Genomic DNA, 26,796 nt, shown 5'->3' with positions numbered 1-26,796 from the left:
CTGTATCACACTTGCTTCATCAACAATATACATCTTAGTTATAACATCAAGAAACCTTTGTTTTACCTCTTCATCATCTATAGGAAGAATTCTATTTGGTCTTTCCATATACCACTTTGGATTAAGGGCATATGCAACCATGTGAAGGAAGGTATTGAGTTTACTCCGTCTTTTCTCTATTAGCTTGTGGATTTCATGGGAAAACTCCAAAGAAGGGCGAATGATGTGCTTTACCTTGTCCACCATGGTATTAATACATTCATATATTTCTCTGAGAGTAGGAGAATCTGAATCAATATACCTGATCAACTCCACAATTGGAGCTGTGAAAGAGACAACATATCTACAATCAACCCACCAATCCTCATTAAGAAGCATTTCTTTTATCTTCTCCGCTTGAGGTGACTTAGACTCAGTCCATGCATTCCACTCTGAAGAAACAACAGTGGGTTGTAAAGATGCATAGACCACAACAATGCGCTCAAGCAAGATAAAGTATGTGGCATATCTTGTTTTTGCAGGTTTAAAAAAATTCTTCTTTGAATACATCCTGTAAATTGCCAAGGAAGCATGGTGGTTGCAGATGAACATTTGTTCCTCCCTCGCATCTGAAATGATTTTTGCAATCCACTATATTTTACCAATGTCTTTAAGAGATTGTTAAGGGAATGTACACAACAAGGAGTCCAAAAGATATGCCTATATTGACTTTGGATCATCAATCCCGCTGCTTTATTAATAGGTGCTGCATCTGTGATGACATTTACCACATTTGAAGGACCAACCTCATCAATTGCATCCTTCAACATTTCAAACATGAAAGTAGCATCTTTAGTTTTTCCACTACAATCAATTGCTTTTAAAAAATAAAGCCATGTTAGCGATGTGATAATAACATTCAACAAAGGTCTTTGTTGAATCTCTGTCCAACCATCCATGACTATTGAACAACTTGATTGAACCCAACATTGTTTGAGGTCTACCATAAGTCCATGCATTCTTGTCACCTCTCTATCTAACAATGAAGTCCTCATTTTGTTGTAACTTGGGAGTGCATATCTTGTCCCTGCAACTATGATTTTTCTCACCATTTCTTTATAGTATGGTGAACGAGTGGCATTAAATGAAATTTCATTTGCCATAAAAAATCTGCTATGGCATCATCTGCTTCATCCCTATGCAAGACATTGTACATTTTTTGAATGGATTCACTTACATTAGTCCTCCTAGTACTAGAACTCCCTTGAGTAGGCTCAATTTGGATGTGACTTTGTTCATTCATATATTGGGATGAATCTTCATGTCTACATCTCTTATTAGGTGACTCTGTGCTACTATCACATTCATTGTTTCCATTAGCTTTCATGTGAAGCTTAGTCATCTCCATTCTTTGTTCAAAGCTGCAAGTGCAACCCTTCACTCATAACCGAGGTATGCCCAAAAGATGATGCCTTATTCTTGTATAGCTACCCTTAAATACATAATCACAAAAAGTACATTGCCATTCCTCCCAACTACCACTATTTTTTTCCTTGTTTTGTGTTATCTTTTTCATGAACTTCAGTAAGGGCTTCTTGGAAATGTTGCTTGATTGCTTGTGGGTAGCTATTGTTGTCTCTACATTTTGTTGTTCAGCTTGTGGGGCTTTTGTAGGTAGTGGGGGTCTCATCCCGCTTTCCCCACGTTGACTACCCAACCCTTTATCCATGGTCTCAATACTAAGAATTTACATCAAAAACAAAAAGGATTAGACGTAGAACTTACCGGGAATTTAAAATTGTTAAAAACCTAAAAGATATTAATTTTTTTTTAAAAGATATTAATTAAATTTGTAACAAATAGAATAAACAAAATTCATATTTTCTAATATAATAAAATTTGAAAGATTTTTTTTAAACATTTTAAAATTATTTAATTTAAAAACATAATAAATAAAAATAAATAACTAACATTAATTAAAATAAATTTCAAAATATTTCTAGAATTTATAATTTAATTAAGTTCAAAGTTATTGTAACTACTAACATTGTTAATGCCATCATGAGTGTAGGTTCAAGTTTCAACCCAAAATTTTTAAAAACAAAGTAAATCACTAAATTAGTAAATTGTATTGTATATTTCATACTGTTAAAATAATAAAATATTAAAAACTAAAAGATATCAATCAGACATGAAAGACGATGGTGTTATGAGTTCTGCTACCAAGCAAAAGTGCAACAAATTTACTTAGACGAAAATTTTAAATAAGCATTACTAATTATTAAAAATTAAAAATGATAAATGCCAACTTCAAAGATAAGGATCACCAGTGTGCCGAGTCTCCCACATATTTCTACAAATACTGCAAGAATCTCATTAAATAATAAATAATAAAAAGTATATATATATATATATATATATGGCACATTCCTATACGTATCAGAGGAGTTTCTGTTTCACGGTTACATTCTAAGTTCTAACAAATACATCCAAATATTCATGAACACAGTCGATTTTATCTCTTTTTGGGGGCTCTGTGAGAATGGGATCAAGTGGGTAGCTGTACTTTCTGTCTACATTCACAAGAAAAGAACAAAGATCTCACATGAAAGTTGTTATATAATTTTCACAGGTGGCTTGGGACCAGGTCTCTCTGCCACTCATTTCTAGGAAACTAAATTGAGTGTGGACTGAAATGCCCAAGTTGAAAACTAGCTTGAGAAACTTATAAGGATTTATACGAGCTTGTCCTAAGAACACGAATATGGTCATCTAATGATTAGTTATATTTTCATTGAATATTAAGTCTACAATTTCACAGAGCAAAATTTTAGTAGATTTAAGTCTACAATTTCACAGTATGAGTATCAATTTTAACGAAACAAGAATCGTTCAAGAGGTCAAAGAGGAGCCTCTGCTTTGCATAAGAGTAAAAAAGATGCAAATTTCTAAGCATTTAATGGAATAAAAATTAAAATTTCCAGGGATGGAACAACTTGTAGCAGATTTAAGTCTTTGAATTCACCAATATTGTGTGAATGACAGTAAATATCAACTTCAGCAAGACATAAATCATTAGAGAGATCAAAAACAAAAAAGGAGCCTCTCCTGACCATCAGATTAGTATTACCGTAATAAGGATCAAAATTTCCAAGCCTTTAATTTAATGGAATAACATTTCCAGGGAAATTTTTTCCAATAAACTTAAAAACCCTTGTAGGCTATACCAACACTGAGCAATGAAAAAACTAAAAGCACCGATTATTAGTATTTACAGCAGCAGCAACGATGGAATCCCAAAAATTAAAAGCAAGTGAAAATTGAAAAAACTAAAAGCAAGTGAGATTCCTGCCAGACATATTGTAGCAGCGACGATGGAATCCTAAATAATTAATAAAAGACCCTGTGCATAAATGGTAGGTACCTAGACCGTGGCATCACTTGTGCCTTTGAAGCACTTGAAGTTGCTAAACCCTAAGTGCGTCCCTCATTGTGTCGCTGCATCCCTCACCCATGCCGAGTCTGAGAAATCATAATGAAACTACTGGAGTCTGGATGGTTTGAATTACTCTGGATGATTTATTATATAGAAAAATACCAATGAATTGCCGCAAAACGTTCGCGTCATTTTTTCTTGGGTTTTTCCTTGGGTTTTGTGGAATGTGCGGTATGAATGGTTCGGGAGCCTGTGGGAGATCCAATCCATCAAGGAGCTTCTAGACGGTCCTCAATGGATCAGAGCTCCCACTTGCTCCTTGCAGAAACTAGTACTCAGAACGCCTATTTTTGAACCATCAAAAGTTCCCAAAACGCTCCAAAGTACCTAACGACGCTCCCACCAATTTTGGAATGTTTCGTAACAGCTCCCAAGCTCCCAGAAGCATTGGAGCTTAGGGTATGTGCTCTCCAATGGCTGAGAGCGGTACCTGTGCAACTTAGGTATTATCTATTGCTACAGAAGTTGAGTCATCATAGTTTTCTAAGAGGGTCGAAGCAAGGAGGAAGTCAAGACACCTTTCAAGCCGAATTGCAAAAGAAGGAGACATTATCCAAGCGAAGAGGAATTAAGAGACAAATCTTTGTCTATCTCTAACGCATGGTACAACTAGGGTTTCTGAAGAGGTTGAAAAATTGCAGGCCTGTAGCAAGAGGCCAAAATTCTAGAGAAGTCGAAATCAAAGGTGCAGAAGCTAGTTTGACTAGCGTTGACTTGCAAAAGAAGAGCTGTTCAAGGAAGCCATGTGACTTGGTCTTGGAGAGGTTCTTAGGTCAAGGGTCTTGGTCTTCGAATTCATCAATTGAAGAGTCTATAAGAAGAAGAATTCGGTGGGTTCTCCTCTCAAGATTGTAGAACTTTTGGCCTTGGTTGACAACTTATATATGGTGTCCTTTGTGTCATTGTTTATTATGTTTTGTTAACTGTTTGATGGAAAGAACTCAATAATAATCAAGCTAAAGAACAATATAATCAAGAAAAGTAAATGGTCTTCACAAGCAATTCTCATAAGCAAGAGAAACAACTTACACTTGCTGCTCCTAGATTTCTCAACATGGTATCAGAGCTAAGGTGACAAGTCAAGTAAGAGTAGCTCATCAAAGGATCGAAGTTCTAGAAGATACATCATCATCTTGCAGTAAGATGACCTACAAACCCTAGTTCGTTCAAAGAAGGATTCTACAAAGCACTCTTGGGAACCTCGCTCAAGGAAGGAGACCTCAATAGGCCCTACCTCCTCTCAAAATTCAAGAAGAAATACAAAAGTGAAGCATCTTGAAGTCTACTCATCCAAGGAAATCAAGATCAAAGGCATTGTCTTCATCATCAAGAATTGAAATTGATCTCCCTCTTCTTGGATCAAAGATCACTTTTGCAGAAAGGCATCTTCATCAAGAAGAAGTCCTCTATTACCGGTATCATCATCAAAAATCAAGAAGGCAACAGGTTGAAGAGAAGTATCATCCCAAGTAAGTACATTTATTTCTACTTCTGAATCTATCAAAATGCCTTTTTCCAAGGAAAACAACAAGCTGGTTGGGGCTTCAAACTTTCTTGCATGGAAGAAAATGACAGACCTGAACCTCATAAAAAAGGAAGTTATGGAACATGTTAAGGGCTCAATCACTAAACTTCCAAAGGAAGACGTTCAAGATCATGCAAAATTCATGAAAGGGGAAGTTTGGGCTCAAAGGATTCTCATAGAATCCATTAAGGATCCCCTCATTCCTCGTGTATCAAAATTAGAAACATCAAAAGAAATATATGACAAACCTGTAGAATTTTTCTCCTTAAGCACTGCAGGAGAAGCGATCTCATTAAGACAAGAACTCTACAAGATGAAAATATCAAAAGAAGAAGGAATAACCTCAAACTTTATGAGGGTGTGTGAAATAAGGGACTAACTACAAGAGTTGGGAGAGATAATGTCCGACAAGGAAATGAATACTATAGTGCTCAATGCACTACCAGAGGAATGGGGTAACTTTACATCAAGCATCTATGGAAAGAAGGCAAAAACTAATGTAGGATAAAACGAGCAAACTCAAGCATATGCTACCATGGTGAAGAGTAAATGAAAGTTTGGGAAATTTGGTCCTCAGAAAAAGAAGAAGAATATGGCAAAGGTCCAATGCTATGGATGTCAAGAATATGGGCACTATAAGAGAGATTGTCCCAAATTCAAGAAGGACAACACAATGTTACTTGGGAGCGGGAGCGACATTTTCAGAAGCTCCCGGTTTGGGAGCGAATCCCGGAGCGTTTTTTTTATATATATATATATTTATATTTTTTATATTTTGATACATATATGTCAACAAAAACATGTAGAATAATGAATTAGATATAAAAAACATAAAAAAACATAGATTGAACCATACAAAAACAATCATCTAGAAGTTATAATCTTCATCAACCATGTCCACAAGTTAGTTACATAGTAACATACAACATATTGAGTCTCATGATTCATCAATCATAAAGTTTCAAGCTTTCAAAATTCAATATATAACATTTATCATCATTGATCACGAAAGTTGTACTTGTAAGCCATTACAACAAATAATATCTAACATGAAATGAAATGTTATAAAATGAATTGAAACGAAACAACTTTCAACTTTCATGAAGCATCATATTCATAATTCATTACTAATGAGTTATAGTTGCCAACTTCAAACTTAAATTGTCATATATTATTTAAAAAATTATCATAAAAAATATGAAAGAGTCAATAGTTATAAAATTTACTAGAAACTAGAAAAGAGAAGTAAATCTATTATCTATTTCTTATGCTTGGGCCTCTTGCCACCACGAGAAATGTCTAATTTTTTAGTCTTGTTGGAAAATCAAGGTCTTTGTCATTAATATCACCCTCTAAGCATTAATATGCAGAGGTATCTCTGTCATTACCTCTGTATCTGTATAGGGATCTTTGTCATTAATATCACCCTGTAAGCATTAACATAAGATAGAACAAGCATAGCATGTCAAGTCAAGATTTTGTTTGAGTGATGCGTACATTTTTAGGAGGGTCATGATAGAGGAGTTCGACAACCAATGTCACTAACATCAAGGTACATAGAGGGATTGGTGCTCTTGATTAAATATGAGTTCCATACCCTAATACATGACAAAATTCAATGGAAACATTGCAATCCCCCAATCCTGAAATCCTGAAAAACTGATAAGTCTGCTGGATTTTGAATGAAATCTAAAATTCTACTTTCTCCATATGAAATCCAATGAGGCTGGAACCACTCTTAAACATCCTAAGTCATTTCATGGTAATGTTAAAAATTTAAGTAAAAGGATGAAAATGAATATTAAGGAGAATGTCACTTTTACTTTAAGAATTTAACATTGCCATGAATAACATATCAATACTAGTGCCTAGACTTGATCATTAAGCTTCCCCACTCAAAAATTATTTGTTTCTTTAAAAAAAATTGCATTTCAAACATTACTACAAAAACACAAATTGCAAAAAAAGCAAAACGCTCCTGAAATCACTCCTGAAAAGGCAGGGAGGGAATTTTTTTTTGGAGAACGCGCTCCCGACCCGCTCTTGAGTCGCTCCCGCCCGGAGCACGGATTGGGAGCGGGAGCAAGGGGGGGGGGGGGAGCACTCCCTCGCAACGTAGGGACAACACCAAAAGAGGAAGAGAAGAAGCCCATGTCATTGAAGAAGTGAAGAAGTTGAAAAGAAGAAATCTCCAAGAAGGAAGAAACAAAAGATCTCTACTATCATTGAGATAAGTCTTCTCCACCTAGTATCAAAATTGGAAACATCAAAAGAAATATATGACAAACTTGTAGAATTTTTCTCTTTCAGCACTGCAGGAGAAGTGATCTTGTTAAGACAAGAACTCTTCGAGATGAAGATATCAAAAGAAGAAGGAATAGTCTCATACTTTATGAGGGTGTCTGAAATAAGGGACCGACTACAAGAGTTGGGAGAGATAATGTCTGACAAGGAAATGACTACTATAGTGCTCAATGCACTACCAGAGGAATGGCGTAACTTTACATCAAGCATTTATGGAAAGAAGGAAGCTACTCCATTCAATGATCGATGGTCAGTATGCAAAATTGAAGAAACCAGGTTGAAGGCAAAAACTGCCGTAGCATCAAGCAAGCAGATTTAAGCATATGTTGCCATGGCGAAGAGGAAAGGAAAGTTCGGGAAATTTGGTCCTCAGAAAAGGAAGAAGAATATGGCAAAGGTTCAATGCTATGGATGTTAAGAATATGGGCACCATAAGAGAGATTGTCCCAAACTCAAGAAGGACAACAACAAAAGAGGAAGAGAAGAAGCCCATGCCATTGAAGAAATGAAAGAAGATGAAAAGAAGAAATCCAAGAAGGAACAAGTAAAAGATTTCTACTATGATTGTGATAAGTCTTCTCCACCTAGTTCTTTTTCAGTTCTTGTAAAATATGGCTGTCATGGTAGGAATCATTAGGAACATGATAGGATGAATCATTTTTAGGAGATGGCATCATAGGAGCATACAAATGAAGCAAGAGCTAAAGTCATCACCATAAGAAGCTTGAAAGATAGCTAAAGTAGAAATCTATGACAGTCATCATTAGAATGAAGTAGCTCTTGGTAACCTCATTAGAAGCATAAGTAGCACTTATGGGTAAAAGTAAGTCATCTACTATAGAACTCATCATACATCATTGGGAAGGAGCATCTGCAAGATGAGGATAATTGCAATCCTCTATTGGAATCTTCATTTAGAAGGTTCATCTCTTGAAAGGTGCCTCAGTAAGAATTCCACTTGTGACGAGATTCATTGTTTAAAAGAATGATGGTGTGATGACAAAGGAATGCAGCAAGTCAAAGATGATTGACAAACTCTAAATCAAGGATAGGAAGTTGCTAAAGGAAGTCTAGATGACCAAAAGAGGTATGTATGAATATGTTCAATGAGTCAAGTCATGTCATTATATAGTTGCAGATAGTAAGGATGCATGCTCTACCTCATGAGCATGATCAAGGGAAAATGATCTCTTTCATTAAAAGGATGCATAAAGGCATGGGTCACATATTAACTAGATGAAATCAACATAATATGTCCTCATATGGAATATGAGGTGGTTGACAAAATGAAGGAACTATGATTGGGAGTTCTTGGGAAGTAATATGTGAATAAAGAGAAAGGAAGAGATCATGAAAATGCAACTATGGAGAAGGCAATCAACATCCTATGACTAGAAGAATTGACTATGATATCTCCATGGGAAAGATATGAAGACCTTGGAAAAGTCTGAAAAGAAAGAAGACCCTTGACAAATGAATATCTTGGAGATGTGTCAATATGAATGTAGGATGTTGATGTTGCAGCAAGCAGATGTCATGATGAAGGGCCATCACAAAAGGTAATTTTTGATTTGATGTTCATTTTTGATTTTTGAGCAATATCTAGATGGGCTAATACAGGGCTACCGAAAGAAAGGTGTGGATGTCATCTACAACTGTTACTCATGTGATGGGATGGAAGATCCTAAAGGATACAAGATGTGGAAAAAGTGTTGAGAAATCAATGCTAGTAGGAATTAGGGTTTTGATTCCTCTTCTTGATAATTACTTGTGAATTATGTTGGCTTCTTTTACTTCTTTATTAAATTATGTTTCATCAAGCAATTACCAAATTATGTGTATGAAGATCACAAGAACAAGAGACACAAGATGTAGGCGGACAACCAGGGCAAAACCCCTATGAGGGGAAAACCCAGTCAGAACTCTTCCTTTAGTAGATTCAAAGACAAGATGAGATAATCCAAGACTCTTTGACCTAGACACAAACTTCCTCCAACCACCAAGTCAACCCTTCCTTCTCCAAGTGATAACTTCTCGGCAGCAGCTTTGACCTAAAATTTCGACCTTGCAACAACATAATTTCGGCCTCCCTGCAATAGAAATTTGATCTGCAGTAAAATTTAGATTTTCGACCCCTGCAAATGCCCAATAACTTCGCACGTGTGAGAGATGGATGGCCCAAAACTTTGATTTTGTCTTTCCTAGCAGAATTTCGGCCTCCTTGCAATAAAACTTTGACCTGCAATAAAATTTAGATTTTCGACCCTTGCAAATGCCTAGTAACTTTGCACGTGTGAGAGATAGATGGCCCAAAACTTTGATTTTGTCTTTCCCTGCAATCTTCTTCCTTCTCTAGCAACTTCACACTTTTTCTGCCTCTCTTTCTTGTGTATCAAACTTGTTGAGTGAGTGATGCAAATGGATCAAACTGCCTCTCTATATATAGCCCTAATGTATGCCCTAATGTATGCCGACTTCATTAGGATAGGGCCGACTTGGTGTGGAGGTGTCAAATGACCTATTTGACCCAAAAATAATTCTTTTTTCATGATACAAAAGCCCAAGAAGGGTCTAATAAAATTGACAACGACTCTATTGACTCAATATAAAACCTAGAAGCCTACAATGGAGGCTTTGTCCTAAAAATGATTACCCAAACATGAAACCCATGCTTTAATAAGTTGTTTTAATTAATAATAAAATTTCTTTTGACAAATAAATTACATTATACAGTTATGAAGACCGAACCTAGTTACATTCTTCAACACTCCCTCTTAACTAGGGAGGTATTCATACATATATATACAAGTACATGGAAGATCTCAAAAACACATGAACTACGAAGAGTTTAGGCACACTCAGTGCCACAGACTAGATACTTGACCAGGGTTATCTATCTGGGTGGGACTAAGATGGACTAAAGCTTTCAGCCAGTCTAGGTACCATCAGGCTTACTAACTAACCATCAACCCAGGGATCTAGGTGCGTATCCAAGGTCAGAGCTCCAAGACCAACGCCACCCTCCCTCTTCGGGATCAGGACATCAAACACACATAGGCCGACCAAATGTCCTCCCAAGCATCTGCCATTAGATGCTTCATCTCTCCTTATCAACTAAATCTGCAATGTCAACCAATCCAAGCATGCTTCTAAAATACTCAAACTTCTTATTTGGAAGAGACTTCGTTAACACATCAACTACTTATTCATCTGTCGGAATATACTGTAGCTTTACGACCCCATCTTGTACCAAACTCCTAATGTAGTAGTACTTGTTGTTGATATGCTTTGTCCTTGCATGGCATACAGGGTCTTCGGACATATTGATGCTGCTTTGATTATTAAATTTATTATAGTAGGATTCAAAGGCTTTCCAAATAAATCTACCAAGAGTTTTCTTAACCAAACAACGTCCTTTCCTACTTCACATGCAACAATGTATTCGGCTTCGACACTACTTAACGCAATAAGATCTTGTTTTCTACTGATCGACGAAATCATTGCAGACCCTAAACTGAAACATCCACCGGTAGTGTTTCTTCCATCAGTCTCACTGCCACCCCAATCGAATGTGCAAAACCTGTCAACTTAACTTCCTTTCCATCATACTTTAGGCAGTGATGTATAGTGCCACAGAGATATCTAAGAATATGCTTAGCAGCTATCTAATGGTCATGACGAGGCTACAACTGAAACTGACTAAGAATATTTACAACAAAACATATATCAGGTATTGTATTTATCAAGTACATCAGAGAGCCCACCAACTTACAATAGCTAGTGGGATCGACGACACTAGAGTTAGAGTTATTGAGAATTCAATAGGGCAATGATTATGATTAATTCTCTTTATTTGATAACTATTTGTGTTTCATTTTTACTTGTTAACTTTGTTCCTTATTATTATATGTGTGAAGCATCAAACAACTATCAAAACAAAAAGAACAATGACACAACATATAGGTTGCAAGCCGGGGCAAAACCTCTCCTCTTGAGAGGAAAACCCTTAAATCTATTCTCTTCCTTATAGATTCTTCAATTGACGAATTCCAAGATGTTAAGATTGAGACCAATACCCTCCAAGACCAAGACCAACCTCTTTGAGTGATGTGCCAACTTCGATCTAGTCAAACCCAGTCAAATCTCTTCTAGTTGCACCTTCTCAACCTTCTGTTTTAAGATTTTCGGCCTCCTACTGCAGATCTAAAATTTAGTCCCCAAAAACTGCTGCTACCACATCTGGGAACTTCGATCTTCTCTTAGAGCCTTTCTTTGACCTTTGCGTGCTTTTCCCTGATCTATAAAGCTTGAGAGAGACCCTTGGTAGCCTTCGCTTGACCTCCTTTCCTCCTTTTCACCAAGATCGAACTTGTAGAAGGTTGCCCTAGGTCAGTGCAGAAACCCTAATCTTCTCTAGCACGTGTGAGGGAGAAAGATAGCCCGAAATAAAAAACTTCTTCATCTTCTTCTTTCGTTGCCTCTTCCTTCTTCTTCCTTCGCTAGAATGAGAGATGAGTGAGTGTCTTCAAGGAGGTCAAATCCTCTTCTATATATAGGCTTCTCTAAGGGTGGACGCGGCTCTTCCTTTAGGTTGACTTGATAGCTGCCAGGCCGACTTGGTCTTGGAGGGTATTCCGACATTTTTAAAGACATATTTTTCTTTACGAGTTACAATGTGCCCAGTGGGGTCTTCAACTTATGATAATGACTCGTTTGACTTCTTGACCTAGGACAAACCCTAGAAGCACTCAATGGGTGATTGACCTATAAAATAAAAGACCTTGAGCACGAAACCCATGCTCCAAAAACAATAATAATAATTTTCTTTTATTTCATAATATACAAGAATAAAAAATACATTTCATACTTATGAAGACCGAACCTAGTTACACATTTTTCAACAGGAGTTTCTCAACTTCTTGAGATTAGTGATCTTGGGAGTAGTCATAGGCTTGGAATCCATCATATTGAATCTCTGTAAAATCTTGATTATGTATTTACCTTGACCCAAATATATTTCTCCAGGTTTCTGCTAGACTTCCAAACCCAAGTAATAGTGCATAAGTCCCAAATCTTTCATTTCGAATTCAATTGCCAACATCTTCTTGCATTCTTGTATTCTGCGCTCCACACTTGTAATAAACAAATCATCTACATAAAGTAGTATAATGACTGGTTCATTGTTCACTACCTTGATGTAGAGATTTGGATCTGCAGAACTTTTGATGAACCCAATTCTTAAGAGATATGCATCCATCCTTGCATACCATGCCCTAGGAGCTTGCTTTAAGCCATATAGAGCTTTCTTAAGTCTGCAAACATGTGTGGCCTTGCTATTTATTTCAAAGCCTTCTGGTTGTTCAATGTATACTTCTTCATCAATGGTCCCATTCAGAAATGATGTTTTTATGTCCATTTGATGAATATTCCATCCAGTTGTAGCAGCTAGCGAAACCAACAATCTTATAGCAGTATATCTAGCAGTATAACAGTAGGTGCAAAGGTTTCTTCATAGTCTATACCTTCCTTTTGAGAGAGGCCCCTTGCAACGAATCTAGATTTGTATTTGTTATACTTCCATCAATAGCATGTTTGATTTTGTAAATCCATTTTGAGGTGACAACTGATTTTTCACTTGGCCTAAGAACGATTTCCTAGACTCCATTCTTCATGATGGATTGGTATTCTTCTTGCATCGCCTTCTTCCATTCTTCTTGATGAGTAGCTTCTTTAAATGTAGTTGGTTCAACTTCTATCAATTTTGTCATGTATGCTGCATATCTCTATTATCTTTTTGGTCTTTTGCTTTCTCTAAAAGTTCCTTTAGCAACTCCATGTCGTTCAACATCTTCAAGAGTAACTTTCAACCAATTTGTCCTCTTCCTTGTTTTGGGTATGATCATAGGTTGAATCGGCTCACTCGGTCCTTCGTCTTCTTTTTCTTGGTTTGTAGTTGTCTTATCATGTTCTTTTTCTTTGAATAGTGGTGTATCTTCGTCATTAGAATTAATTGGAATATCCTTGGATCTTTTGTAGGTATGATTCTCATTGAATATAACATCCTTGCTTCAATTTGTCTTCCTTCTATAATGTGGATTCTATATGCCTTTGAAGAAAGATTGTAGCCAACGAAGATCCCTTTAATGCTTGTAGAATCTAGTTTTTTTCGCTTGTCCTTTGGAACATGGATGTATGCGGGACATCCAAAGATTCGAAGATGGTCCACACATGGCTTCTTCCCTGTGAATGCTTCTTCATATGTCATATTCTCAAGGATTCAATGAGGACTTCTATTTTGTATATATATTGTTGTCATAGCTGCTTCACCCCATAGAAACTTTGGAAGATCTTGATCAAATATCATAGTTCGTATACCTTCTTCAATTGTTCTATTTTTCCTTTATGGAACTCCATTTTGTTCAGGATTGTAGGGAACAATGAGCTCCCTCTTAATACCTGCTTCTTTACAATATGCAACCAATTCTTTTGAAGTGTATTCCCCACCATTGTTAGATCTCAAGGTCTTTATCTTTCTTTCGGTTAAGGTCTCCACTTCAAATCTAAACTCCTTGAACTTTTCAAATACTTCGTCCTTTGTCTTGAGAAGGTAGAGCCATGTCTTTCTAGAGTGATCATCAATGAAGGTCACATAATAAAGATGGCCTCCAAGTGATTTGTTAGACATAGGCCCACACACATCAGAATGAATGAGGTCTAATATTTCTTTAGACCTTGTATCACTGCTTGTAAAAGGCTTCCTTGTATTCTTTCCCAAAGCACATCCCTTACATACTCCTTCACAATCTTCCTTGATGTTAGGGATGCCATTTACCATTTGATTGTGAGAGAAAATGATCTTGTAGTGTATATGCCCATATCTTCAATGCCATAGTTCGATAGGATTCATTTCCATGTGAACTAGGGCTTGAGGAGATGGTGTTATAACTCTATATGGTCTTCCTTCACGAACTCCAGTAACCTTCGCCTTTTCAAAGATTGAATCCTTTCCACAAACCAAGACTTTACCATCTACAATGGCAACCCTATCTCCTTTATCTTCTAAACAAGAAATTGAAAGTAAATTCCTTTTCGAACATGGAACATAGAGTATATTGTTGAGGTGTAGCTTTGCTCCATTTTTTAGCTTCAAAGATGTAGATCCAAGGCCCTTGACTGCATAACTGTTGCTGTCTCCTAGCTCCACTGCATGAGGTGATTGTTCCTTTGATAGAGTATGAAGTTGTTCTCTTTCTCCTGTCATATGTCTTGATGCTCCACTATTAATGATCCATGCACTGTCATCATCAAAAGTTCCTGTAAGTGCAACCAAGAACCCTTTGCTTTTGACTTTCTTAGATAAGTTGTAAATGATCCTTCCAATCTAGCTTCCTGCAATTCTTATGATATTGAACCCCATCTTCAAGTAACTTATCATAGAGGGAGTAGCCTTCTTTTTCAAGCCAACAAAGTGATCTCCAACCTTTTTTGACCTTAGCTCTGATACCATGTTGAGAAATCAATGCTAGTAGGAATTAGGGTTTTGATTCCTCTTCTTGATAATTACTTGTGAATTGTGTTCGCTTCTTTTACTTCTTTATTAAGTGATGTTTCATCAAGTAATTTACTACTTATCAAATTATGTGTATGAATACCATAAGAACAAGAGACACAAGATGTAGGCGGACAGCCAGGGGAAAACCCCTATGAGAGGAAAACCCGGTCAGAACTCTTCCTTCAGTAGATTCAAAGACAAGATGAGATAATCCAATATTTTTTGACCTAGACACAGGCTTCCTCTAGTCACGAATTCAACCCTTCTGTCTTCTCTAAGTGATAACTTCCTAGCAACAATTTCGACCTAAAACTTCAACCTTGCAGCAACAGAGTTTCAACGTCCCTGCAACAGAAATTCAAGCTGCAGTGAAATTGAGATTTTCGACCCCTGCAAATGCTTAGTAACTTCGCACGTGTGAGAGATAGATGGTCCAAAACTTCGATTTTGTCTTTCCCTACAATCTTCTTCCTTCTCTAGCAACTTCACATTTTTTCTGTCTTTCTTTGTTGTGTATCGAACTTGTTGAGTGAGTGATGCAAATGGATTGAATTGCCTCTCTCTATATAGCCTCTTTTGTGGGTCGAATTGCCTTAATGTAGGCTGACTTCATTAGGACAAGGCCGACTTGGTGTGGAGGTGCAAATGACCTATTTGACTCTAAAATAATTCTTATTACATGATACAAAAGCCCAAGAAGGGTCTAATAAAATTGACAATGGCTCAATTGACTCAATATAAAACCTAGAAGCCTCCAATGGAGGCTTTGTCCTAAAAGTGATGACCCAAGCATGAAACAGATGCTTTAATAAGTCATTTTTAATAATAAATTTTCTTTTGACAAATAAATTACATTATACAATTATGAAGACCGAACCTAGTTACATTCTTCAACAAAACGTATTTGTATGAGGAAAATCTAGATATGGTCTAACGGATCACTCTCCGATAAAAGGAATAAAGACATGACTACCCTGATTTGAGAAGGAAAGTGATGGATGGCTGATGCCCTACGAAGAAGTCCCAAATATGAAGGCTCCATAATGTTAAAAATGAAATTCATGACATCAAATGGAGGACCACTACAAGCAAATGAAGGTCCCATGATCTCCACCAGTGAAGAAAGAGCTGTTGTTGGAAACAGGGCCCTCAATAAGAGGGAGCCTGGAAGCAAGCTTCTAATTAAGAAAAGAAAAAAAAGCTTGGAAGCAAGTCCCTAGCTAAGAGGAAGCTTGGACAAGTCCCTGGATAAGAGGGAGCTTGGGTACATTCCTTTTATAGGAATGGGCACATTCCTTCTTTAGAATGGGTATATCCTCCCTAGTTGAGAGGGAGAGATAGACACATCATTCTTGTCTTCACTTGGGAAGAAAAGAATGGAGGATTGCGTAAGCACTTGGCATCCGATTTTCTTTGAGGATGTGGTAGGGCATCCAAGATGAGAGTAGTCGTAAAGGATCGATATCCTTTGAGGACCGAGAATCCAAGATAAAAATATTTCTGGTAGGACATACCATGTGAACACCCAGGTGGGGTATGCTCCTAGAGAGAGAATGATGAAGGTGTCTATAAATCATTGGTCTTGCCAACATTGTGCTCTGATCTTGTGGAGAGATAGAGCTATTAGTCAAGGCCTTGCTATGTGACAATGTTGGATGCTATGTTGCAGGAAACGTAGGGCAAGGGGGCGTTTCCATACGGAAATTTGTACGAAACGCTGAAACGCGTGTGGTACGGCCTGAAACGTGTTTAAGGGTCGTACAACTCACGTTTTAGCTTTTTACTTGTGTTTTTTATTATTTTTTTTATTTTTAATTTGTTTTCTAATTTATTTTTAGGTTATCCTAATGACTTCTAGTTGCTTCTAGATGCCTGTCTAAAGTTATAAAAGTGAACTTTTGCCCTAGTGTTGATATGCAGTTCATCAGGAAGTTTGAGGCATATGCAGTTCATGGTAATGTTAAATTCTTAAAGTAAAAGTGATATTCTCCTTTATTTTTCATTTTCATCTTTTTACTTAAATTTTTAACATTACCATGAAATGACTCAAGATGTTTGAGAGTGGTTTTGCCCTCATTGGATTTCATATGGAGAAAGTAGAATTTTAGATCTCACTCAAAATCTAGCAGACTTATTTGTTTTTCAGGATTTCAGGATTGGGGGGATTGCAATGTTTCCGTTGGATTTTATCATGTACTAGGGTATGGAACTTGTATTTAATCAAGAGAACCAAGCCCTCTATGCAGGGGAGACTCCCAATAATGAAGAGCATGTAGGGTACTAGGGTATGAAACTTGTATTTAATCAAGAGCACTAAGGTCGTTCGACTATGTAGGAGGAGACTCCCAATCAAGCACGAGACAAGAAATTAGAAATTTCTCGTGGCTGATTTTGGATATTTCTATTTTCATTATGTGATCATTCATGAGTAAATGTGATGTAAATTTAGAGACTTATAGTTTATGCATTGACAATTGACAATCTTATCATAATGTAATAAATTAGAATGCATCATATATGCTTTATGATTGCACATATTTCTTAAATGTCCTAATATATATATATATATTCGTGTTTCCCCGTTTCCAAAATTTGGGGAGGTTGCGTTTCGTATCGGTTCCCGTTTCAGAAACTTGTACCCATTTCCCCATTTCGTGCAACCTAGGCTGGATGATATGATGCTATACAGATGGGTTACCAATCAAACTCTTCTGATGAGAATTCTTCAGACTAAGAATGTCCAAGTACCTTATATGGATTATGAATACCTCCCTAGTTAAGAGGGAGTGTTGAAATATGTAACTAGGTCTGGTCTTCATAATGACAGATGTAATCATGATTTTATGTATTTAATGAAAACGGAAAAATAAATAGATTATTGTGAGTCTTGAGGCATGGCTTTCATGTTCAAGAGAATTTATTTTTATAGGTCAAAGCACCCATTTAGTGCTTCTAGGTCTATCATAAGTCATTGAGTCATTGTCATGTATTAATGACCCATTTGGGCAAGTTACATATTGTAAGAAAAATTATTTGAGTCAAATTAGAGTCAAAAGGCCGTCCAAGACCATGTCAAATGTTCAAGCATCAAGTCGGCCTCGTGAAGCAACAAGTTGACGTAAGGACACTTCAAGTCGGCCTAAAAGGATGTGTCAACAAGCATATATATAGAGCCATCGACTTCATTTGAAGGTAACTCATTCAAGCACAAAAAAGTTCGATCAAGGGACAAGAAGAAGCCTCCTATCCTAGCGAAGGAAGAAGAAGGAATAATCAAATTGTTTGGGCCTGTTTTAGGATGAAAATCTCTCACACGTGTGAGGAAGATTGGGTACTATATATTGCTGCAGAAGCCGAGTCATTATAGTCATCTAAGTGGGTTGAAACAAGGAGGAAGTCAAGACACCTTTCAAGCTGAATTGCAAAAGGAGCCACTATCCAAGCAAAGAGGAATTAAGAGACAAATCTTTGTCTATCTCTCACACGTGCTGTAAGTAGGGTTTCTGAAGGGGCCAAAAATTTACAGGCCTGTAACAGGAGGCTGAAATTCCACAGAAGCCGATATTAGAGGTGCAAAAGCTAGTTTGACTAGCATTGACTTGCAAAAGAAGAGTTGTTCAAGGAAACCTTGTGACTTGGCCTTGGAGAGTTTCTTATGTCAAGGGTCTTGGTCTTGGAATTTATCAATTGAAGATTCTATAAGAAGAAGAATTCGGTGGGTTTTCCTCTCAAGGTTGGAGAGGTTTTGGCCCTGGCTGATAAACTTTATCTCGTGTCCTTTGTCTCATTGTTTATTATGTTTTGGTAATTGTTTGATGAATAGAACTCAATAATAATCAAGCTAAAGAACAATATAATCAAGAAAAGTAAATTTTTTTCACAAGCAGTTATCATAAGCAAGAGAAATCACTTACACTTACTGCCCCTAGATTTCTCAACAAGTCAGCCATCGACTAGTGACTTCCTCCTGCGGTTGCCTAGGCAAGCTCTGCGACCTGTCTCCTACACTGAACTCAGCTTGATTGCCTTCCAAAAGACATAACAGACCTCAAACTATCTGTGACCAAACTTCCCTAACTTGACCTCCTTCATCCTTATGGCAATGACTCCCTTTGCTCACTGAAACACAGAAACACGATCCTTCTTTGTTGGCTGTGGCTCTTCTTCTTGGCTTTGTGGCTAGCTCACTTTAACCTCCTTTCTCCACAAGATGAATGCCCTTCTCCCTTTGTGTAATATTCCAAACTAGGAAAAACAGTGATAAGCAAAGCAAACATTAGAAACAACACCAAAAAATTGAAACATTCAGTGCACACCCATAGAAAGTCTAGAAATAACCATCAACTAAGCCATTTTAATATAATTTGGGAGCAAAGTACAATAATGTGGAAGAGGTGCACCTGGGCTTGCCTCAATGGCAAGCCTGATCAAGCCCAGATGGTAGAAATAACTGCCGCAATGATGCCCTGCGCTGCCCTTGTGAAACTATGTTGTCTGCTGCAAAGACGCTGCTGGAAACCCCACCTCCGTTGCTCATAAAATTCCAAGGAATTAACCCCGGGCTCTCCACGAAATACGCAGATTAACCTATGGAGGAATTGGCCAAATGTTGACCTCAAAATTTCTGCCCAAATATCCCTAGCTCCCCTAGCTGCTAGCTGAGTTGGGATCCCTGTTTGACCCCTCAAATTTGCCCAGAAAATTCTACGAAATTCATCCTGGCCTATCCTCAATAAACCCAGAAAAACCCAGAAAGGGTTTGGCATGGTTTTGACCCTGAAAATTAGGCTTCCCAAGAGCTAGCTCCTCCTCCAACTGCTGAAAGGTACGGCATGCTCGTAACTCCAGAAAGAGCCCTCCAAAACGCTCCCAAATAACTAGGATAATCTTCCCCGAACTACCCCTTATATCTCGTAGCGAATACTCGCTCCATGAATTGACCCACAAATTCCAACGTGCCGAGTGAGAAGCTTCTACGCTGGCCTTGGGTGCTGCAACTCACACTGCTCTCAAACAACAAGCTCCTGCTCCCAAAATCCCCAAAATGACGAGTGTCTCCCTGTACTTCCTTCAACAAAAATTCCTTGGGCATTTGCAGCCCAGAAGACCCTTGAAAAAGCTCTTGCGTGTTCCTCTACTGCGTCCTCCTAAAGTATGCACTGGCTGAGTGACAACTGAGATTAATGCCCTGAATATGCCCTAACACTCCTTTGGAATGGTGTAATGGAACCTCACTAGGGTGGCACTCGTAGTCCGCCGAAGAGAGGGTGAGTTCTTCGATTGGAGAGCTCGTTGTTAAACAACAAGTGACTCAGCGAAACAACTCGAGCAACTAAGATTGAGTTCAATAGGCAAAAATATCCCCAAATGAGGCTAGGCCTGCTCTTTTTATAGCTCGTGAGCGTCTTTTCCCATGTGGGCCCCCCTCCAACTAGCAATTCGACCCTCTCTCTCTGGCCATTCAAACTTTCCTCTAAAGTGGTGCGTATTTCCTCATGTGGGTGGCCCCAATGCTTGGCCAACAAGACATTTCGGCCCCCATTTTCCTTCGTGGGTGTGTCTCCAAAATTCCCATGGGTCGCATGCTCCCAAAATTGTAGAATGGATAAACTTGTAACAAATTAATTTAGGAAGGGACATTACACTTTGTGACTTGGCCTATCCTTTGGCCCATATTTATATCTCTCTAATAGGTCTTAGGAGCCCTCTTTATCCATCAAGAGAGCCCACTACACAAATTAGTATATGAAATTCATTATCTTCGGTTCTAAGCCCACTCCTTTGGGTCAAACCCCAAACTTTGGGTGACTTGCCCACAAGCTCCCTTTTTGTGGGTTTTCTCCACTCGGAAATACCTTTCAAGCTACCCAAATTTCAACACATTTTACCTTCAATATTTCTAAACTCCCTTCAATAATTCACTTCGTTGATTGGAATTCAAAATATAAAATTTAATTTTAAAATTTTAAACTAATAGTTGGACTATTATAATTTATTTAACCTTTTAGAAATAACACTTGATAATACTTGAGTGGAATCTTGAATACTCTATATTTTAAATATCCTTTCAATGATACCTAAGGGCCCTACGAATTTAGTCTTCCTTTTTGGTAATCATTGGTCAATGTTAAGAAAGCAATAAAATATTAATTAGCACTTCTCTTTTAACTTTTAAAACTTACGGTTGATGTCATTTCATTTATACTCCTTCAAATCAGAGTTGGTTCTTTAATTGCCTTTATAATGTGTTTAATTATGAAGTTGGGAAAACTGGAATCAAGTGTGACTGCAGTGTTTTTCAAACATCCGCTTTGGAAGCTTGGGTTATTCCCACAGGCTTGATACCAATGTAGCGAGGTATTAGAACATGGATCTTTGGTATGGTCGGAAGCAGATTGTGTACAGTGGCTTGTGTGCATTTTCTATAAAAAAAAATTAATATGTAAAACAAAGGCAACAATAATTGGTACAAAAGAGAGGAATGGAATATTTTTGAGAGCCAAATATAGAAGAAATCTAATCTTTTAAGGCAATGAAATATTTTTGAGGGTCAAATAGAAGAAATCTAATTTTTTGAAGGCAATGGAATCTTTTGCAGGGCCAAAATTAGAAGAACTCTAATTTTTAAGTGCTTGACTTTGGAAGTCTTATCTAATCTTAAATGCAATGTGTGTATCAAAAAAAGTTTCTTTTTCTGGTTAGGGTAAATGCTGTTCTTGCTCCATGGGGAGTTATGAATTTCACCTCTGCATTATTGTGGTCCCACTTCGACATGGGGATTGTTCCACCCCAAATTCATTTCAGTGCACCCGATATTTTTTCACCAAATGTGAATCATGGGGATAGATTGTTGTATCTGTTGTATCATGATGAGGCAAAAGTGTGACTATTGGTTTACTCATATATTGCGTTGGGCCATGCTTGGATGACTTATATAAAAGTGTTTGGCCTAGGTGGTAGCCTAGACCCCTTTGTGGTTGCACATGGCACATCCTTGTAGTCCTCATTTCAAGATGTGCATTACTCTTGTAGGTCTGGTTGAATGTCCTGTGCTGGCAGTAACTCGCCTTCATGATGGTTATTTATGACCTGGGTAGTCATGCAAGTGCCTTGGGATGGATCTACTAGAACACATGATCTAGGGGAATCTCTAGTTTCATTCACTTTTTTTTTTTATGAAAAATGTTGCTCTTGTCGTAAAAGTTGTCACACCTATTTGGAAGCACACTTACTTTGTGTGCCAACATTAGTCCCCCCATCTTATGTATTGTCACACTTTGGCTGTGGACTCTAAGGACTTGCTATGGGGGGGGGGGGTGTATATATATATATATGTATATATATATTTTGGTTCTTCATTCTAGTTTTATTTTTGAAATATTTATGGTGGTATAACTGTTACAGTTGACCACATGGAATACTGCTAAAAGGTGTTATCAATAAAACGTACATGATAATCATCTTGCCTGATTTTTGATTTGCAGCCCAACATGAGGAGCTGGATTCAGGACCCATAGAGGATTTGATAGCTCACCGTGAACATAGGTAAATTATTCTTTTGGGCAGTGAAAGTAATTGAAAACATCAAGTTATTTAAACTAATACATGGAAATCTTCAATTAGGTATCGTATTTCTGGAACAACTTTGCGTGCAGCCCTTGACCATAGCTCAAATATGGCTCCAGTGGATTCCTTGTTATCTGAAAGTGATGATCTGAGCCAAAGACAGAAGCACGATGAGGGGCAGCATCCCAGCTCTTTTCAGAATATGATTAGGGAAAAGGAAAATCCATCTTTGCAGGAAATTGAAGATCAAGGAAGTGAAGACAACTTTATTAGAACTGAGGAAAGGGGTGGAAAGGCTTCCCCAACAGTTGATGTGGCTGAAATTCTTAGACGGTGGACACATGCTTTGCAACGGATACATAAGCAATCTCTTCGGCTGGTACATGATTTGAACTCTAAGAATGACTTGTACTTTTGTCTTAGATATGAGGTTAACATGTTACAGTAATGCCTAGTTTGCTAGATGGTCCAGTGATGCTACTACATTAAAAAGTCCGATACTTCTAGCAAAAGTTTCCGTTGTGCAGATTTTGACTTTTTTAGACATATATGTTTCTGTGTATTGTTTTAATTTTTGATCATTTACATTCATGTGTTAAAGTATTTATGTAGTAATATTTGCCCATATCATTTTCAATGGATTTGTTTAGTTAAAATTGTGCTTTCTGTTTCAGGAGGGGTCTCCACCTCCTCTTATCTATCATTTTACAAGACATAAGTTTGTCTTACATTGCAGGACTGAGAAATATCTATTTTGTTGAAATCACTCAGGACTTGCACCCAGTCTCATCTTCCTTGGTATATTAACTTGGCAATAAGCCTTCTGGGTTTCAAACTTGGGTCGTCATAGCCATATCTGTTCAGCTTTTTGCTAGACCATAACCCAACACTGTTAAGGATGATTTTTAATGCACTTACAATGCGTAATTGGTATTTAGTATTTACTTTTTTCTAAAGATAGTTTTAAAATGTGATCTTATTATTTATATTGAATTCCTAGAATTATTTGTTATTTTCAAAAGGATAATTTTTTAGTTAATGAATTCAAGATATGTATCCTTGTACAAGTACAAGACATCTTTGTCTTTCCTTCCAGGGCTTAGTGGTCTCTATTTCTTCAAAACCCCTCAGGATTCACACCTGGCCACATCTATCTCAACGTATTAACCTTTGGAGTATGTCTGCTGTGTTTTGATTCTGGGTCATCATTGCTGTATGTGTTTAATTTACTTTTAGATGATAACCCGGTGGACTGGGGGATGATTTTTAAATGAACTTATAATATTTGCTTGGTATTTTCTCAAGTTAGCCTTTAAATTTGAGCTTCTCATTTATATTGAATTCCTGGAATTCTTTGCTATTTCAAAGAAGTAAATTTTTGGATAATTGAGTCAGTATTTCTGGCTATTTTCCGTAGCCTTGTCAAACCTCAGCTGTTTTACTTCCATTCTATGGTCTATTACTTTCTTCTTTGCTTTATAGCTCTCGAAGCATGTTCCAAAATTTTGTTTTATTTATTTTGTGGTTGTAGGTAATATTTGTTTGGAATAATTTACAGGTCATGAGTCACTTTTTGCAATGCATTTTTGATGATTTTTTTTTTTGGTTTTTTTATTCTAAATATATTTCCCAAACGTATTCTAAGTTTGTCATTCTCTGAAACATGTGCTTTTTGTAATATTCTGCCTTATTAAATTCTGATTTTTCTCTAAAAGGTTTCTGGGTTTTGGGTGTGAGCTTCAGTGAGACATTTCTTCAAATAGATAGTTTACACTTTGCTGTAGGTGTTCAGCACAAAATTTTATTTGCTGGACCATACCTTCACTGTTTTATTTATACTATCAAGTCTTCCAAAATACTTCTATACGTCTCATGGGAGCTCATAAATTAGAAGTTAGAAGACAGTGATAGATAACAATATAACTCACAAGCAACCTTCTTATGTATAAAAAAATTGAGTATACAGTGAACAACAGAAGGGCAGCACCTGTTGTTTAAATATCATCCACTAGCAATATGTACAGATTTCTTTTTCAGTCTCCCTTAGCAGCGTTCCAGCACTTGATGCAACCATATGATGCCCTGTGGTGAAGAGATAGCCCAGGTTCCAAGGTAAGTCTCCTACGTCCAGTCAATGGGTCGAAGGTAAGTGAACTGTGTGCTATCCATCAATATTTTGGCTGCTTTAGCGTGCTCCAAACTGGCAGCACACAACCCAGCAATATAAACTAGCCCTTGACAGCCCAGAATAGAGGCCTCGTGACCCTTGAAGGCAACTAAACCCTCTGTGTTGAAGCTGCTGCTTCCAGAACCCACGAACAGCTAACAGTTTAAGCCTTAGGCAATTCATATCAGTCAGCAACTTAGGTACAGACCTTCGAAAATGCAACATGGGATTTTCAACTTGTCCCAGTGATGATTTCGTCCCTTTTCAGCTGTAAACTCGACCAGGAATGAATGCTGTATGCGTGCCCTGTATTCACACATGGAAAATCGACCTCAGGCACAAGAAATTTGGGCAGTAGTTAAGAGTGGAACTGGGTTTCCTTCTGTTCGAGCTCTTTAGAAGCTCTGCTTAGGAAAGAACTCGATTTCACCATGGGTGGCTTTGCCAATGCATTATTCCTCAGATTTGGCTTTGGCAGCTTATGAGCTTAAATCTTTGGCCCCCATGAATTTTCTTCAACCTGAAAGATGAAAATGATGAACAGTAAATTAGAGATTCAACTGATAAAACCTCTTCTGGTCCGAATCCCTAGAAAATATTTTCTCCTTTGTATTCCGTTGGTGAAATATGAGTGATTTCACTCACAAATGCCAAACTAGGGTGTCTCATTGTAACACCGAAGTCTGCAATGGCAGCTAGGGTTCCAGACCCTTAGCTTTTCCTTCACACTCTCTCCAAGAGCTCTTTCTCCAAACTCACACAATGCATGAATGAGGAGAGTCTCGTCATTTTCCTTATTTAATAAGTTTAGGGTTGTCTTTTCACCTTCAGCTTCCTCTTTTTTCTTTTCTTTTTGTTTTTTCATAACTCACTTACCTTTTCCTTTCTTTTCTTTAATAAAGTGACTTTTATAAACTAATTAAAGTCACTTTTAAGGCTGCAAAATGCTTAATTCACCTCTTTGGTGACACTGGCCACCCAAAGCCCCTTTTTATCATTTTGCCTTCTAGATCTTTTCACCCCGGTTCCAACGAGCTATTACACTAAGGTGTTTCTCCAAGTAATCAACCTGAAACAACACCTTAAGATTAAATAATTAAAATATGCTTGTTATTAACGCCATTTTACGGAAATCGTCAGAACGCAACGAAACCAAGAGCAAACCGTGCGGAATTGTTCTCGATGATGAAATATGGTAAGTGATCCCAGTCGGACCCATAAAAATCCTCTAAAACCCTCTGGGCACACCAATGGAGTAATTTTGCTCCTATGACCAGGCTGACGCAAGCTCTGGAAAACCCTCCTAACCATCGCGCCTAGTAATACAAATTTTGGGGACATTACAGTCTCCCCTCCCAAAAATTGCTTGCCCTCAAGCAATTCCATCACATGTTGTCGTTTCACAAATTGATCCAAGTGAATACCAGCATCCCAAACCATCCTAGTCATCGTGAAGCATCTCTCGCTCCACTCACTCACCAACAAGGAATAGACACTAGAAGCGCTCTGCATACTACCATTAAGTAGATCTAGCATCTTGATAATGTGAAAGTCTGACCAACTCCTCAAGAAGATGCTATACCAGAAAACCAATCTCGTGCAGTTCACGAGTGAACTCCAGAAGGTACTTTCCAAAACCTGCTAAAAAGGATCCTTGCCCATTGAACTAACCACTACCACGTTTGATTCCCTAATGAATCACTGAGAAGTGAAACACCCTCCGCCAAATTGAAGTCCAATGGAAGATCTGAGTGATCTTCCCTTGTAAAGACCAACTCATCAATAATAGTGGTTTGAGTTGTCAAATGTTGTAATGCTAGGGTCCCATTCTAATCTCAAAAGGAAACTGCGATGTGTCGCTATTGCACTCTGATCATAACTAACTGCGGCGAAGCACTGCTCATTGTTGGTGCCCGTTTGTGCGCCATCACTAATCCCTGTATGCAACCAATAGATGGACACCATGTATCATGAATCAATCTGGTGCACTCTAAATTGCCTTGCTTCCACCTAATCACAATCGGATTATGCTATCCTGTCTCTTGGTGATGTACCCAATTATTGCCTGGAGCCCACATGCCTTCTTGTAAAAGAGGCCTACCATCCACGGTGCCCCATGCTCGTATAATGCCTCAAAATATCTTACCGAAGGTGTGTCATGCAACTCTCTCCTAATCATCTCCCGAAGTGTGTACTTAGGGGCGGGA

At 37.7% G+C, this 26,796-nt stretch overlaps 1 protein-coding gene across 1 annotated transcript in view; it reads left to right on the top strand.

The window, feature by feature from the left end:
* The window catches only part of LOC149262275 (AUGMIN subunit 6-like), a 307,382-nt gene that overhangs the window by 105,226 nt on the left and 175,360 nt on the right, over positions 1-26,796 (top strand). Inside the window, exons 7-8 of the mRNA XM_089423872.1 lie at positions 22,341-22,401; positions 22,480-22,801. Coding sequence (XP_089279998.1) covers positions 22,341-22,401; positions 22,480-22,801 — 383 coding nt within the window. The remainder of the gene's footprint in view (positions 1-22,340; positions 22,402-22,479; positions 22,802-26,796) is intronic.

The sequence above is a fragment of the Pinus tabuliformis genome, chromosome 6, assembly GCF_031772625.1.
Source record: "Pinus tabuliformis cultivar Carrire ecotype Pingquan chromosome 6, CPIR1, whole genome shotgun sequence".
Lineage (NCBI taxonomy): Eukaryota > Viridiplantae > Streptophyta > Pinopsida > Pinales > Pinaceae > Pinus > Pinus tabuliformis.
This window is presented reverse-complemented; position numbering and strand designations above follow the sequence as displayed.